The sequence below is a fragment of the Rhinolophus hipposideros genome (genome assembly GCF_964194185.1).
Source record: "Rhinolophus hipposideros genome assembly, chromosome: X".
Taxonomy (NCBI): domain Eukaryota; kingdom Metazoa; phylum Chordata; class Mammalia; order Chiroptera; family Rhinolophidae; genus Rhinolophus; species Rhinolophus hipposideros.
In genome coordinates, this window is record NC_138046.1 from 6,915,774 (window position 1) to 6,932,732 (window position 16,959).

The 16,959-nt window shown below is 45.5% G+C and overlaps 1 protein-coding gene across 4 annotated transcripts in view; it reads left to right on the top strand.

Annotated features, from left to right (window-relative positions):
* Positions 1-1,053: 1,053 nt before the first annotated feature.
* MECP2 (methyl-CpG binding protein 2) overlaps positions 1,054-16,959 on the top strand; it is a 49,900-nt gene continuing 33,994 nt past the window's right edge. Inside the window, exons 1-3 of one of the 4 annotated variants that reach the window (XM_081043940.1) lie at positions 1,158-1,262; positions 6,168-6,291; positions 8,201-8,290. In XM_081043940.1, the coding sequence (XP_080900066.1) occupies positions 8,265-8,290 (26 nt within the window). In that variant the 5' untranslated portion in view covers positions 1,158-1,262; positions 6,168-6,291; positions 8,201-8,264. Of the gene's footprint in view, positions 1,263-1,339; positions 1,895-6,167; positions 6,292-8,200; positions 8,291-16,959 lie in introns of those variants that run through there. The other 3 variants (XM_081043938.1, XM_081043939.1, XM_081043937.1) reach the window with 3 other exon arrangements.

Consider the following 16,959-nt stretch of genomic DNA (forward strand, 5'->3'; position numbering starts at 1 on the left):
TTACATTATATTACATAGTTATTTATATGTTTAGTATGAATATTCCACATAAGAATGTTAGTTTGCTGTCTTACTCAGTTCTGTGCTTCCAGAGCCTGGAACAGTGCCTGACACATAGCAGCTGTTTAGTAAATGAATGGCGGGGCGGGGGAGCCAAATCAGAATTAGAAGGTTCCTTGTTAATCATAGGACTTGTACAAGGAGCATTGGATGAATTGGAGGATGGCTGGAATCAGAGTGAGTTCACCTTGACAAACAGTCTTATCTTGAACACCCCACTGACTAAAACTTTTCTCATACTCTTATTTTTTCAAAACAGAATTGCTGGATCTTAGCTACCAAATCACCTCTTCTAGGAAATCTTCCGTTTCCCCTCCAGGTAGAGCTTAGTGCTGTTTCCTCTGTGCTTCCACTGCCTTCTTCACACCTCCACCAAACCATCTGATCTAACAATGACGGGTCTCATGCAGCCCTGTCATGTACCCTTTTCCCCCACCACAGTTTCACGAAGGCCAGAGCTGTGATTTGTTGTCAGTGTATTCCCTGCCCCTATGAGAGTCTGGCTCATGGCAGGCTCAGATGAAAGAATGCAATGGATAGGCCTCTTAAACCAAGGTCCTTCAGCTGGAACGTCAGGCTCCAGGGCAGGCAACTTTGCTGCTTCTACTGAAGGTGGTGGCAATAAGAAAATGCAGGTGCAGTGAAACACTTATTGCAGCTTACTTGGCGTGTTTGTGGACAGCGCATCAACCGCCCAGGAGGGCCGCGCAAACAGGAGTGCGAAGGCTAGGCCTTCAGTTGCCCCAGCATCCGCAAGGGCCCATTAATCCTTAATATTCAAATGCCTCCCACTAAACCAGCCCCTCAGTGCCCAAGCCGCCTCTTTTTCCCAAATGACGGCCAACGGCAGCCAATCGGCAGCTGGGCAGGGGGTCCGCCCCCTTTTCCCTGGCCAGAATGGACACAAACTATCGCCAATTGGTGGCTCCGCCGCGGAGGACCCGCCCCGCCCCGATCGCCGCACCCAATGGCAGACGGGCTCGCGGCAGTGCCGGGGGCGGGACGCGGGCGCGCAGGTGCAGCTGCGCGCAGTCCGGCCGGGAGGGCGGGGCGCGACGTCGACCGTGCGGAGTCCCGGCGTCGGCGGCGCGCGCGCTCCCTCCTCTCGGAGAGAGGGCTGTGGTAAAAGCCGTCCGGAAAATGGCCGCCGCCGCCGCTGCCGCGCCAAGCGGAGGAGGAGGAGGAGGCGAGGAGGAGAGACTGTGAGTGGGGCCACCGCGGCCGCGGGCGGGGACCCTTGCCGAGGGGCGGGGGGTAGGGGCGGGACGTGGCGCGGGAGGGGCCCGCGGGGTCGGACGACACGGCTGGCGGATGGCGTCCCTCCTCTCTACCCTCCCCCTCCCGCCGCCGCCGGTGACGGCTCCCCCCTCGGCCCGTCACCCGCACTTGCGGGTGACCGTCCTCGCCCCGGCCTCCCCGGGCCACCTTCGCCTGGCGCCCCGCTCTCTCCCGCCTTCAGCGCGCATCCCGGCCCCCGGCCCCACGGGCGCCGCTGTCGCTGGGGCTTCGCTTGTCGGGGCTGCGCGCGCGTCGTGCCCTTCTCGGGGCTTCGGGCCCGCGGCGCCGTCGCGCGCCCGCGGCCCCAGCCTCTCCCTGGATCGCGCTCTCCCCTCTCCCTCCCTCGCGCGCCCCCTCTCCCGTTACTCGGCCCCCCCACCGGCGCGCGTGCGCAGTCCGCCTCCCGTCGGGAGAGTGCGCCACAAGGGCTCCTGCGCTCTCACCCCCCATCTTCGGGCTCTGCCTCCCCCTCCTTCTCGCCCATTCCGTGACTTTCTGCCCCCATTGCGAGCGAGCCGGTCCACCATCTCCTTTCCCATCCAGCAGGAACAAGTAGGTGGGAATTATTGTCCACCCACAAAAGGGACTAGACATTGTGTTCCTGGTCCCACAACTCATCCGAAAGAGGCTGTTCTAGTTCCCATCAGGAGCCGTGGATAGGGGACTGTTTGTCCGGCAGCACCTGAGGCTCTTCAGTGGGAGTGCGTCTCCAGGGTCTTTGGGGTTGCTGTGGCCTCAGAATCTGAGCGCCCTCCCATCCTCCCCCCTTCGCCGGCGATCTTCCAGTTACATAAGTGGAGTGGGACACCGTATGTAACGGGCTCCCATAGCCCCGGACGCGTCCAGCTCCAGATCACCAGTACCATATGGGGCAAGTTCATCGCATCGCTGGGCTTCCTGTCAATTGTCCCTGAAAGTTTATTTTCTTTTTAGTTTGGTTATGCCTGAATCGCCCACACTGAAACTCAGGTGACTTTTACGTGGTGTGGCAATGTGTCTGTGGTTTTGTGCTGAAGACTTAAGGTCATTGTGAAGAGTCTAAAAAGAGTGCTCTCACAGAGGGGAGACCTTTTGCGATATTGCTAAGTACGTATCCGAGAGGGGGAAGCTTGCTCTGGAATACCTCTGTGGCAGTCGTTTCTGTTGTGTGTTCCGTGTGGATTGGTCACAGCAGAAATGGGCTCAACCACAAAATTGATATTCCTGACTCATGGTCAGGCAGATGTGTGCTTCTGGTTATTTTTCCAGGAACAGGAATGGTCTCTGTGGAGCCATTCACATGTTGTGCCTGCTGTGTGGGATCAGTACCCCAAGTTGTGAGACGGTAGGATCAAATTCAGGGGGCGGTTGGTGATCCTGGAACCATACCTACCGGCGTGCGATGATGCTAAGTGGCTTAGACTTCCGGCGTGTGATGAGGCGAACTGGTTTAGACTTGGGAGGACTCTCCCAAGTTGTAGGCATTTTGTCATGCTAGAAAAACAAAGCATAGTCAGACCTTGGTAGTAAAATTCACTGTTAATGGCAGTTATTACTCTAGAGGAGAAATTTGGGTTTCATGGCTGGAATTTTCATCTGGATCTCAGTGATTGCAGTTAATGAGATTGAGCCTGACCTCTTGGGTCTCTTGAAATATGCTAGATCCTTATTGAAAATACAGGGTCTGGATTTTTTTAGTCTTCTGGGAATTTCCCCCAGGGATCTCAGGGAAATGGGCTTATTTGTGGGCTTTTTAGGACTTGCACTTCAAATCCCAGTGGGGAAGCCTAAAAAACACTTTTATTTCCTTACCCACACATGTCAGAACCTTAAAGGGCACAATCAATCTAGCAGAAGTACAGTTGATTAAGTAAGTCGCCACAGAGCACCCATTCGTACATGTCAGCTAAGTGGCCTGTCACTGAGGTACATCCCGTCCAGAACACAGACACACAAGCCTCGCTTGACAAAGATTCCAAGGTTTGTACATCTGAACCTGAGATGTCACTGGACAAGGGCTTTGCTTTGTTTTGCTGTTGTAGGCAATGTGTTTGCCTCCTCAGATGCCCTCCAGCTAGCTGTTTGTCATACCCCTAGCCCTTTAAACAGCACAGGTAGCGTCCAGAATATAGTTTATCTGCGAAGTTCCTGGTGGTGTATGAAGTAAGCATGTCCTAACAGCTTGAAGAAACCTTCTATGGCTTTTTTGCTCATATTGGCCTATCACGCTGTTCTATTTCTTACTGTTCAAATTTGCCTGGAATGCTTTAAACCGAGTACCAGGTCTTTGTTTCACCTGGCAAAGCGTGATGCCGTCAAACCGTACTCCAACTTTTGGGCTGTTTCTGTACCGGGGGGTGGGGTGGGGGTTAGAATACAGTTTTGCATTCTATTTGTAATTTACCATTGTTTCCCTGCCTGCTCTGCCGCTGCGTGGCTGGGTCTAGTGGGGTAAGGAGGCAAGCTGTGGAGTCGGACAGCACAGCTGGCTAGATGAGTAGTCCCATGTGATGTTGCCCCCACCCGAATACTCCTTCCCCCACGTGGAGATAAAATGAGAAACTCTCTTCTTTAACTTATAATGAAGAAGAGCAGAGTTAAAATTGTTGGTTCCCGTCACAGGCCCGTTTCCGCTGCTAAGGTACCTGCCTGGGACTGTTTGCACGATCAAGGATGTGTCCTGGACCCAGTCATCTTTTCTAACAACGAATATCAGAAATCTTTTAATTGGCTAAGAGCAGTTTGTTGGAAGACTGCCTGAGAGTCCATGAGAGAATAACAGAAAATATTTGACATTTGTAGTAACTAGTGTTTTAAACGCACGGGGGGGGGGGGGGAGGTAAAAAAACAGCCCTAGATTGGCGCCGAGTTACAGGGAGTGTGGCAGGACACCTGCTTGTTTCCACTGCCCTCTGTTACGGTGACATGCGTGCAGACCAGCCTCATGTGGCCAACAGACACAACCGTTTTTCTTGGGTAGAGCATTACTGTCACTCCAACGGAAGGACCTTGTCCTCGGTGCTTCTGTAACAGCCCTCTCTGGGCAAACTGCCATTGTCACCACTGTGCTTCTACCTTGTTTTGGTTAGGACACACGTCAGTGGGTTCCTCTTCCTTGGGCTCGCTTACACAAAGGTTGCGCTCTTCTGCCTTCATGTACTCTCTTCTGCCTTTCTCTTGCAAGGAACCTTTGAACTTATTGAAAACTTGCTTTGCATGCCATTGCTTAAATACTCGGTTCTACCACTTTGATAGTAGATAGGTGTGTAGGGGATCTGAATGGAAATGGGAATTTGGGGGCAGGCAGGGCACCCCCACTCCTATACCAGGAGAGGGCGGTGGCCATTCCATTAGAGGCCTTGGCCTTTCTAGCTTTTTCAAGGCACACCTGTGTGGGGTTTGCTGGCATGTGGATATGTCCTCACTGTAGCTGTTTTGCTGTTACTGCAGAGGTCTGGCCTCGGGAGCAAGCCTGAGGAAGGGGTCACTTGTCTTCCTTGCCTAAGAGCTGGGGCTGTTATATATATGGACCAGCAAACCACTACTTTATTGGGTTTTCACCTAACTGCTCTCTTTTGCTGGCTCTTTTACTTCTCCATAAACTTCTTGAGTTAATCAAAGATCTTAAACTTTCAGAGTTGGAAGGAACCTTAGTCCAGCTCCCTCAGTTTACAAGTGAAAAACAATTGCGGCTATGAAAAGCTGTGGTTTTTCCAGGGCCTCCCAGCCAGGATACCAGTTTGATTTTTATTATATATTAAGTTGGTGCAAAAGTAATTGTGGTTTAAAAGGTTAAGAATAATTGCAAAAACCTCAGTTACTTTTGTACCCACCTAATGGTAACTGAGTAATACTGTTACTTTGACTTTGGGATTTCAAAGCATTCTGTGACTCGACTGTTTACGGGAATTATAAGACCTCACTGTACCTCAGTAGATAATTCTAGGAACTATCCTGCTAGTTATAGACCAGCCGTAAGTAAAAGAGTTGGTTGGTGTTGCCCTTCCTCTGAGTTTGATTACACAAGTAATTATTTGTGTGAATATTCTCTAAGTTGTAACGCTAGGCTTTTTTTAGTCTAAAGATAAAAGTGCTCCTCTTGGGCCAGCAAGGTATTAGAGATTAGCTTATATAGGCCAGTTTAGGTTTTAACAAGGAAATAGTGGTTATCTTAATGATGAAAAATGTAATGACAAAAGTCCTTTTTGAATATGTACTCAAAAGCAAAAGAGAAACTGTCAGATTAATAACTCAGTCTGTTGAATTTGGCAACTTGCTGATCTGAGAAGCTTAAAAGTGATTGCTCTGAGACAGACTTTTGGAGGATGGCTTTGGGTCTCCCGGGGCACTTGGTGTCCATTGGTGCTGCTTCTTTCTCTCAGGGTTACAGCCCCGTTCCACAATGTTACAGCGGCTTGTTGCAGCTTCAGCTGCTTGAAAAAGAAGGGAGACTTTGCCTCTGGATTTCACGTGTCCTTTGGGGGATGACATTTTAATGCTGCATGTTCTCTTGAACATGTATTTTCTCCCCGAGTATTTCTGTATGACGTGGTACAAGAAATACTTGTCCGAGATCACCACGAACGGTACGCTTTATAGTGTCACAGAGTCCTTCAGAGGAGGCAAGACCTGTCATAGTGTCGATTCTAACATGCATGAATCTTTCCTTTATTTTAGCACTGTGTTATGTGCCAGTAATTTGCAGTTTATCCTTTGTTTCTAGCGAGGTAAGCCGGGAAATAGCATAGTACTTTGTCTATATGTTTATCTTCAAAATGTCCCAAATAGCCCTGGGAAAAAGGTCGTGCAGCACAATGGGGGCTTTCAACTTACGATTTTCTTTGTTTTAGGCTCCATAAAAATACAGACTCACCAGTTCCTGCTTTGATGTGACATGTGACTCCCCAGAATACATCTTGCTTCTGTAGACCAGCTCCAACAGGATTCCATGGTAGCTGGAATGTTAGGGCTCAGGTAAGTAACCTTCCTTTTTTTTTTTTTAGTATATGTCCTGGTTTGGCCATCTGTTTTTAAAAAAAAAAAAAAAGGAAAAAAAAAACGAGATATACTACTCTTGGACAGTATAAAAGTACCCCAAAGACTAAAGACATAACTGTGCCAAACTGTGCCATATAATAAAAAAAAGTCACTTCCCTGAGCCCTGAAAGGTCAGTTTGGGTAGGGTTACTTGGTAGCCACAGCGTGATCTGGGGGCGGGCGTCAGATTAGAGCCGGAACTGGTGATCTGCAACTTCAGTTCACCTTGAAGCAGGTCAGCTGAGCTGAGAGTGCTTTGACTGAGCTCTTCACCTGCCGCTGCTGTTGCCCAGTGGTCTTCAGCGGAGCGCTTTGTTTGCTTTGGTTTTGGGTAAATGACTTCCTGCTCACTGTTAGTGAGTAGTGGTACCACGCACTTTCAGATCCGGGAACCGCTGTGTGGTCCCCTAGAACGATGGCCTCCTGAAAGCTGTCATAGAACAGTGGAGCCCATGGCTAATGGCATGTGCTTGCTGCACTCCTCCCACGGGCACTACAGAGAGCAGGACCCAGACGCACGTCTGGCTCTTGAGACTCTTAGAGCAGAATGACTGCCTTTTGAAACGCTGGGGATCCAAGCCATTCGAGGTCTGACACTCAGGTGCTTTATCGGCTGCACTTTTGGCTACTTTGGTGCCATTGTGTGGACTTTAATTTTGTAAAATGAGTGGTTCTTTCATTTCTCAACTGTCAGGCTCAATATCTCAAGCTTTTAAAAACAATCAGTGGTCACGCCACATTTGCTGTTTTGACACCTGGATTTTCAAACATTCCATGTGTTAAGGCAGAACATTCTCATTGAATTTTTCCATTTCTTTTCCTGAGGAAAAAATGTGAGCTTACCCATATGCTGCCATTGTGATTCCAGCTGAGACTCCCAAGTAACACTTTGTTGTGTCTCTCTAGTGGTTTCTGACACCTCAGTCTAAAGCTGTGTGGACATAACAGATAGCTGATTTAGGGACTCTGTGAGGGGCAGGGTTTCGGGGGGAGGAGAAGAGAAGGTGTGGACGGAGGGGAGGAGCATTGCACTGCCTCCAAGTCCCAAATTTGGTTTCACTCGTGATCCTGTGACTCAAATTGTCATTCCCTTTTGCCGCGGGATGTACCCTGGGCCCTGCTGACAGGACGTTCTTTGTATGCCAAGTATTTATGCTGGTGGGAGTTGTGTGGCTGGCGCTTTGTGCATTGTCTCAGAAATTGTGTGGACTACATGTAATATGGACAGTGAATGGGTTTCTTCTGGTACATAGTAGGCCTGGGGGGTGGTTAAGGTTTTTAATAGTCTTTTTCTAAGGTCACAAATGGATTTTGTAAAACAGGCCATGATGACTCTATACAATTTCTTCTAAGACATACAGAAGAGATGTTTTTTTTAAAATACCTCTTATTATTTATGAATGGAACGACATGGCCATTTGAGCTTCAAGGAACTTGGAAGGAAATTCTCAAAGGACAGAACCTGTCTTTAGTAGATAAGTGCTTGTATCTTCTTATTTTTCTTCTTTTCCTTTTAAAGAAATTATAAAAATAATACATGCTTTTGTGGAAAATTCAAACCTTTCTAAAGTATATCAAGTAAAAAAGTGAAAGCTCCCTGTTACTCTCTGCGCCCACTACCCAGAGTAACCACTGTTAGTTCATAGCTTAAACTAAAGCCTTCCAAATCATCTTCTCAGGCTATACAAACATGCACCTTTTGTATTTTGAACAAAACGAGGATAGTATTATACATATTCAGCATCTATCCATATGGTACATTTCTGTATGCCTCATTTCTGTTAAACACCAGCGTGGTCTGGTGCCGACTTTCTGTCATGCATTGTCCCCCTATTGATTTTCCTAGTGGTTCGCTATTAAAGAGACTACTGGATTGAACATCCTCATGTGCCTGCCAGTCTTTCGGAAGAATGGCTGCCCAGACTTGGAAGTGCTGGTGGGTACCACCACGTTGTCTTCCAAAATTGCTATCCCGGTTCCCACGATAGTCTGAGAAAGTGCCATTTCCCCATACCCTCCCAGAATTGGATAGCCATCTTTTAAATGTGTGCTCCTTGGGTTGTTACTGAGGCTAAACCTCAGCATAAATACGTGGCGTACAGCCCTCAGTCACTGGCCATTTGTATTCAGTCTTTGCGAATTGCCTCTTCAGGTTCTGTATTCATTCTTCCATCAGGGTATTTTTAAGTGGATTTGTAAGAACTCTTAATGTCTGTCTTCACGCAGATGTTTTTTCCTACTTTGTCATATATCTTTTGATTCTGCTTGTCTTTTTGATATAGAAAATTTGTTATGATTTCTTCTTTTGCTTTTATACTTAGAAAATTCTTTCAAACTCTAAGAACATGTCAATATTCATCCATATTTTCTTTTTTCCTAAAAAAGCTTGATATACTATTCCTACATACTACATATTTGATATGTACAAAAGGATCTTATAGGTAAGTTACCCTATCTTTGGTGTGGTTTTCAAAAGTACCTGTATTTGTATGTGACTTTAGGATGAGATGAGGTCTAGCTCCCACTTAGCCAGTTGCATCATAGCTATTTGGTGAACGAGTCATCCAGTCTTCACCTTTATCGTGTACTGACTTCAAGTGAACAAAGCATCTGTTACTTTTTTCTTTCTGTATTTTTTCTTTGTGAGGCTTGACGGCAAGCCTGTTAGCAGATAATTATTTATTCATTGATCCAGCAAATATTTGAGCCCCTGCTTTGAGCCAGGGGTGCTGCTGGGCCCTGCAAATACTGCCTTCTCCTTGACTGCGGGCAGTGCTACAGAAGGCGAGGTGCCAGTGGCATGGCTACAGTGCTCATTCTGGAAGACTCAAGAAAGTAGTGGATCTTCACAAAAGTAGGTTTTAGATAAACTCGGAGGAATCCAGAGAGAGCGAGAGCGAGAGCGAGAGCGAGAGCGAGAGCGAGAGCGAGAGAGAGAGAGAGATTCTGACATATAAGTTAGAGCTTTAGGATAGGTTGCAACATAAAGCATAGTTTGTTTTCTAACTCATGTAATTGCAGGCTGATTTTTGTCTCGAATTATGATGAGGGCTTTTTGCTGTTGAAACAGTTCTATATTCAGCTAGCTTGGTTGTTATGATAGAATAAAAGTTGCGTACTGATAAAAATGGTAATTTTCTTCTATGATGATTTTGAAGCTTTTCTGTAAAAGCTGATAAAAATAAAGACAGGCTTTGGTTAATACATTCTTAGGGGAACAAGTAATTTTTCACAACTTGCATCATTTAAGTCTAATAAATAGACCCTCAAAACTGAAGTGGAATCCTGATTTGGATTGAAAATAATTTTTACTTTAAGAAAGGATATAAATGACTTGTGATTAAGGAAAAGTCTTCTTGTATAGGCTGGGTGTTTTTTTTAATGATTTTTTAATACCGTTTTTCCCCCAAAGTAAGACCTAGCTGGACCATCAGCTCTAATGCGTCTTTTGGAGCAAAAATTAATATAAGACCTGGTATTATATTACGTTACATTATATTGTATTATATTATATAATACCCGGTTTTATATAAGACCGGGTCTTATTCTGAAATAAGACTGGGTCTTATATTAATTTTTGCTCCAAAAGATGCGTTACAGTTGATGGTCTGGCTAGGTCTTATTTTCAGGAAAAGACGGTAGTTAGGTATGTAATGCAGAATGAAAAAGGTGGTATAAAATGTTTAATGGTAAAAGATCTCCTTGCCACCCTGTCCCCAGATATCCGTTTCTCTCCCTGGAGGCAGCCATCATTATTTCTTATTATATCTGTGTGTGTGTGTGTGTGTGTGTGTGTGTGTGTGTGTGTGTGTGATTTTTAACTTGTGATAAAATATACATAACATCAAATTGACCATTTTAGCCATTTTAAGTGCACAGTTTAGTGGCATTAAGTACATTCTCATTGTGCAGCCATCACCACCATCCATCTCCAGAACCCTTTTCATCTTGCAAAAGTGAAACTGTCCCCATTAAACCATAACTGCATTCCTCCCTACTCCACAGCCCCTGGCCCTCACCCTCCTACTTTCTGTCTCTGAAATTGACTATGCTAGACACCTCATATTATTATATATATTTTATATGTGTGTTTATGTACATATTTATGTATACAAAAGCAAGGGTGTGTGTGTGTTTACGCCAAGAATAAAATGCTGTGCACATTTGCAAGGTTTGCTCTTTTTAGTTACTGTATCAGGTATCAGTTCCTGTAGCGCTATATCATTCTTTTTAAGGGTTGGGTTAGTCGTCCATTATGTGGGTGCACTATAATTTAACCAGTTTTCTATTGAGGGATACTTATGTTTCCCATGTTTTTAATTTGATGAATGCTGTGGTGAATAGTCTTTTAAATATACTATTTTGCTCACAGCCGACATTTTCTGTAGGAGAAATTCCTAAAGATGGGACATGCTGGGTCAAAACTTTGATAGATGCTGCTAAATCAAGGGTGGTCTTTTAATGGCACCCTTTTAAAGGAAAGACTACCTAAAGATAAGCATATAAATTTATGACTGCAAGGCTATTTGTAGAGATTAGAGAGCTGTTAATTAGGCTAAGAAGACACAGTTTTTAGCAGTTAGCACTAGAAAGCAAAACTTCAGAAGCTTCCGTTTCATCACACGTGACCTCGTGTGAGTAGAACCTATGAGGCAGGACCCCTTAGTTGGCAAGAGGAACTCCAGCCAGTTCTCCTTTGTGAATCTTGAAGAAAAAGGAGCATTTTGATTTTGCTACTGTTTGAAGTTTCAGTGGCTCCTTGGGATTCCGGTTTGAAGAGTGTCTGTGGCTGCAGGACCTTCTGTCTCGTTTGAATTGTAATATGCGTAAAGAATAGTATCCTGGAAGTTCAGGACCAGACCGCTGTTGCTTCATTTCTCTTTCTCTGTTGTACTCTTCACATAGCAATACTTCATTCATTTACCCTGTACTAATTCAGCATCTATTAGGTGTTAGTGACTGTGCTAGATGTTAGGGACTGTCCTCCTCTCAGTGATCTTAAGAGTCTAAAGGAAAATCCGGACAGGCAAACGAGCCATTTCTTTACAAGGGGCTGAATGCTACAATGGAGAAGTACTGGCCACTGAGGGAGTGCATAAGCATTAGAGGGATCTGGCCCACCTAGATGTAGGGGGGGGCGGTCAGGGAAGACACTTCTTTGAAAAGTGACCCCCAAGACCTGAGCGACAAGGCCACATTAGCTAGTCCCAGAGAAAGTATGAGTGGAGGCGAGACCAGCACGAATGAAGGCTCGGACAAGAAGAAAACTTGTTTGCCCGGGTCAGAGGAGTTTGGGGTGCGGAGGTGAGACAGGAGGAGCGAGCCCGGCTGGGGGCTGGGAGCGGTTCCGTTTGCAGAGTGTAGGAAATCAGACGCAGCCGCACCAGCTGTGCTGAATAGGCTCCCCTTTCCTTCCCAGCTGCATCTACTCAGACGGTCCGCGCCCCGGAAGGTTTTGCAAGGTGCCCTGGCCGTCTGTCCTGTCCCCTGTGCCCCCCTCACTGCTCTGGAGGCCGCCTGCCCTAAGCTGACTTCTCACCCACCCATCAGGCCCCTGGGGCTCCCACTCCAGGTCTCTTCATGGAACCTTCCATCCCTCCACTTCTACCCCAGGAGACCCTGGGGACCCGTGAGGAGAGGGCTTCCCCTTTTCAAACGCACTTCATTTTCTGCTACTGAGTCCTGAGACAGGGCAGAAGCGTGAGGCAACGATGGTACCAAATGCATTGCTTAGTTCTTCTGATTTTTACAAATTCTTTTTGACCAAGACTTTCCTGGTGAAGGAAGCAGTGCAAAAGCAAGCTCGCTCCTGGCTTGTCAAGGACTAGTTCCACCCCCCACAGGCAAGACACTGGAGGGCCCCGCTGTAACCCCTGCAAGCCTGGGCTAAGGGGGTGGGATCAGAGCCCCTCACCACTCCTCCGTGGGCCTGCCCCTGAGGTCCTGCCTTCCCGCAGTGCTCTCTCTCCTGTTCCTCCTATGTCTCTGCGCTCTGCTCATGTGCTAGTTACTTCACGTGCTCTCCGCTCCGACTTTGGAAACGTTAGGACTTTGTGCAGTTTACACCAGCCTCCTTTTCTGGAACTCAAACGTGACAGCTCCAGCGAAATGCCAGCCTGTTGCTGCCCTGCCTCCCCAAGATAGCCAGTTCCCCAAAGGTGAGCGGGATACTGTCCATGCCAGAGTTATGCTGAGTTCCGCGTGACCAGAACGTAACATTTGAAAGAGTTTTTGCAAATTTATGTCACATTCTGCAACTCACTCTTTTCACTCAATAGTTGGCTTTTGAGCCTGGTCCGTGTTGCTCTGTGCACACCTTCATTCATTTAACATGTCTTCTTGTGCTGTAGAAACAGCTTTACAGCAGAAGCCCCGCCAGAGCCCTGAGGGACAATGAAATGGTAGAGAAATGAGGATTGACATCTGGTTTATGTTTACGTCCTTTGGTCCGAGTGACCGAGAAGATATTTTTATTTCTGTGTTTGTTAAAGCTTTCCACAAAAAAGGAATCCATTTTCTAGACTTATTAATATGGCAGTTCGTAGGTTTTATTTTTAGATTTGAAAGAAAGCAAAGCAGGCTTCTGAGATATGCACATTTCCCTTCATTCCCATCTCCTTTGCACCATTCCACAGTGCTGCTAAAACATGAACTTGAGCACTTTTAAAGCATGAGCTGACTTTCTACGTGTGAGTTATTTTTGAAGATGCTAAAGCATTTTGGTTTTCTTGGGCTTCTAGTGGTACTTAAGTTTTGACATTACTTTGATAAGTTGTCTTTTAGATTTGTCTACACATGTTTAGTAACTTATTTTTTAAATATAAATTTTCATGTTTCTGGTTTTTGTGTTTTTGTAAACAACAGAAGGTATTAGTCTATATTAAGTACTAATTTGCTCTAATAGTTTCAGCTGTTTTTGGAATTACACTTGGCAGAAAAATAGACAAACATCTGCAGTTATGACAGTTTGTCTTTTCCTTTTAACTCCAGAGTAAATATCTAGTGAATTTTTTCTAGGCTTGTAAGAACATGGGAATGATTAAAGTTGTCATAATACTTAAGTGGTTAGGGAAGGTTGAAAGTCTTTTTTTTAAGTGGCATCACCCTGTAAAAAATATTAATGTAGATTGTAAGCAGCTGCATAAAATATCTTAGCCACCTTCCAGGCTGTTTAAGATAAAGCAAACAAACAAAAACATAGTATTTATTCTTTATTTTTTAATTACAGAAGTAAAACATCATTGTAAAAAAAATTAGATGCATATGGAAATCACTCTGAAAACTCCACCACGAGGAGAAAACTGCTCTTACTATTTGGTGTGTACCTTTCTAGACCGAGGGTTCTGCCGCAGGGGCTCTGTGACCTTGGATGGGAAAAGCACTACTGATCTTTCTTTTCACCAGCCTCTCATTGAAAATGCAGATTTCCTTCAACGACAAATGTAGGCAAGGAAACACCTTGGTAGCATTAGGAGTGCCTGGGACTTTGTCACCAGTGAAGATCAAAGATGCTTTCATATCATACTATATAGTTACAGATATTTGAAATGCCGTTTGTGCTCATCGCTACTTCCAACTTGGGGTAGTTATTAGACGCAGCTGTAGATCTGATTATTTAATGGTTGACTAAAGAAGCACATCTCACTCTAGCTGCAATTATCAAAGTATGTCGTTAATCAATTTCTATGCATTTTATTTTATGCATTTCAGAACATTCTTCTGAGGAGGGGTCCAGAGGGCCGAAAGGGTCCATGGCAGAAAAAGATTAAGAACGCCTATTGTGTACATTATACAATGCAACTGAAAAAAGAAGAACAGCCAGCACCTGAGTAGTCATTATGTGGGGGAAAGAGACCAAGGAAAGCCCTAAAGCACAGGTGCAATTAAGGGAGACAAAATGACATTAAAAGCTTAGTTCAAATTATTACATCAAATATTTTTATGAACACATTTAGTGTGTTACAGCTATCATGCACAGTGTAATGCAGCTAAAACTGTTAAAGAATTCTTAATGCCATATAAATTGCTTGGTAGATAACAGCCTAAAAGTTACCTTTGCTGTTGGCATTTTAAATATCCTTCTGGACGCTTCTGTATACATCCATGTACATCCGTGCGTATTGTTTTAGGTAAAGGGGGTCATATAGTACGTGCTGGTGTAACTTGCCTTTTTTCCTCAGTGATATGCTGTAGATATCTGTCCGTGTCAGTAAAAATAGATTTATATCACCACTTTTCCCTAAAATGAAAATAATTATACTTTCTAATTAAAAAATTAATATCTGTTCGATGAAAAAAATTAGAAAATATAGAAAGAGGAAAAGTAAGAATTGCTCATAAATCTGCTGTGTACAGATAGATAACATCTGGATGATATCTTTACAGCATCGTTTTTAATGACCACATGACATTTCATTGGTGGCGTCACCTTGATTTAATTAGGGGCATTTCCATTGTTTGTGTGTTTTCATTGCTCTGAATGACAGGTATGGCTGTGTGCTGACGATTCTACTCTGCCTAAATCTCTGAGCTCCCTCTTGAGCCCCACATTCGATGACCTCTTCAGTATTTACACTTGGGTTGCTCGTGGACACCTCAAAGTTAACAAGCCCCAAGCAGAACTCTTGCCTTCTTCCCCATTCACGTCTACTTCTCCTCCTGTCTTTTCTATCTCAGTAACAGCATCAGCGACCAGCCAGCTACCAGTCAAATATTCCGGGAGCTGTCCTTGATTCTGCCCTTTCCCTCACCTTCCTCTAATTCACCAGGAAGTCAAAAGATGCCCCAGAATCATCTCCACTGCTAAGACCTCCATCCAAGCCACAGGTCACCGCAGAGGGACGCGGCAGGACTTGGGGTGATAGATTTTACAGCTTCCTCGCTGACCTTGGTGAAGCAGTCTACATTTCCTAAGACGATTTGTTACAGTGACACTTGATTCTAAATTGTGGGATTGTTCCACATTTAGTAACTTTTTCATCTGGCCAATATAGTTCAGTTTAGGTACTGAGTTCCTTGCTGCTCCGTGCTGAAGGGTCTGCAGTTCATTAGGCTGTCATTCATTTCATGATGGAGTCAGGTGTCTGTGGTACCCCAGGCACTGTGGTAGGCGGGCTGTGGGGTCACTGACACACATGGGTGGGACCTTTCCTCCTGGAGTGTACGTTTAGCGGGAGAGACAGACTAAATAATTCACAAGTAATTACGTAATTACAGCGGGTTAAGTGCTCTGAAGGACACGTATGGGGAGGCTCCCTGGGACCACGGGTAACGGGGGGACAGCCCAGCCTTGGGAGGAATAAGGAAGCTTACTCTCAGGAGGCAGTGAACACGAGTGTTGGACAGGGCTTTTGCAAAGAAGAGCTTGTGGGAAGTCCCCCACCCAAGCACCGCAGGAGCTTCGCCGTGTGAGGTACTTAAAAAGCCCCGTGTGGCTGGAGCCGAGCAGGGCTGGGGGTGACAGAGGTGCGGGCACAGAGGCCGACAGGCTGGGTGCAGGGTTTTTCACGTTCACATCAGAGCAATAGGAAGCTATTGAGGCTCAGCTGGCTTGGGTTTTGAGTTTATCAAAATATTACAGCCACTCAGTAACAACATAACCTCTCTCCAAAGAGGTTATGGTGAAAACAACAGTCTGCCCCTTCCTCTTCCTGTTCCACGACCCAGAGAGGACAGCTTTTAACTATTTCTGTTTTTTATTTCCTTTAATGGTTACCTTCCAAACGAACTCATATGCTTGGATATCTTTCTTGATTTGCCAACTGTGGGGAATTATCTGAGCTGAAGTGAAAGAGGAAGACTTAGCTTACATCACCTCCCATGTTGAAATTCACATTCACGTTTTCTCTGTAATTTTAAACAGTGGTTACTGTTCCACCAGCTTTTGTCTATGTGGCACTTCCCCTCCGTATAAGATGAGGATTTGAATGACCCTGCTTTTCCTTCCATGCACCCCCACTTCTACTTTCTACAAACTATACTTGATCATATACTTTCCATTCTTACGATCATTAACGGTGATGCGCTGCCCTGCAGCTACATCCAGTGGCCGGAGGTTAATTCTGAGGTTGCAAACCAGTCACCTCCTTGACATTACACGTGTGTAAATCCTGCTCACCGCGAGGCCTGCTGAAGTGTGCGAGGATTCCATTCCCTTCTTCATAGGTCTAGAATCACAGTCGCTGGACCACTCAAAGGAGAATGACCAATCAAGGACAGATGGATTCTCTTTTCTTCAGACTCGCTCACCTGCTGAAAAGTCTTGCCAGAATTTAACCCGCCACGTAGTTGGACCTTGGCTTTCTTGTATGGCTCCTAGTTTTTCCCACTGTTTCTGATTACCTTTCACCTTTGTTTAATAGTAGTCCCTGATCTTGTAAAATCCTCTCAGCCATGCTGTTTCTTTCCTGCGATTCTGCGTTTCTCACCCCCAAAGGCCTTCCTCTCCGAGCTCTCTGTCGTCCTGCAATCTGCACAAATACTTAACTCTCTAAGGTTGTACACATCTGCCACCTGGATCTTCCCTTCACTGACCTCTTAGGTTGGAGCTGCTGTTTCCTGGAACCCATATCTTTTATTTGATTTCGTCCTTGTTTTCTGAAATAC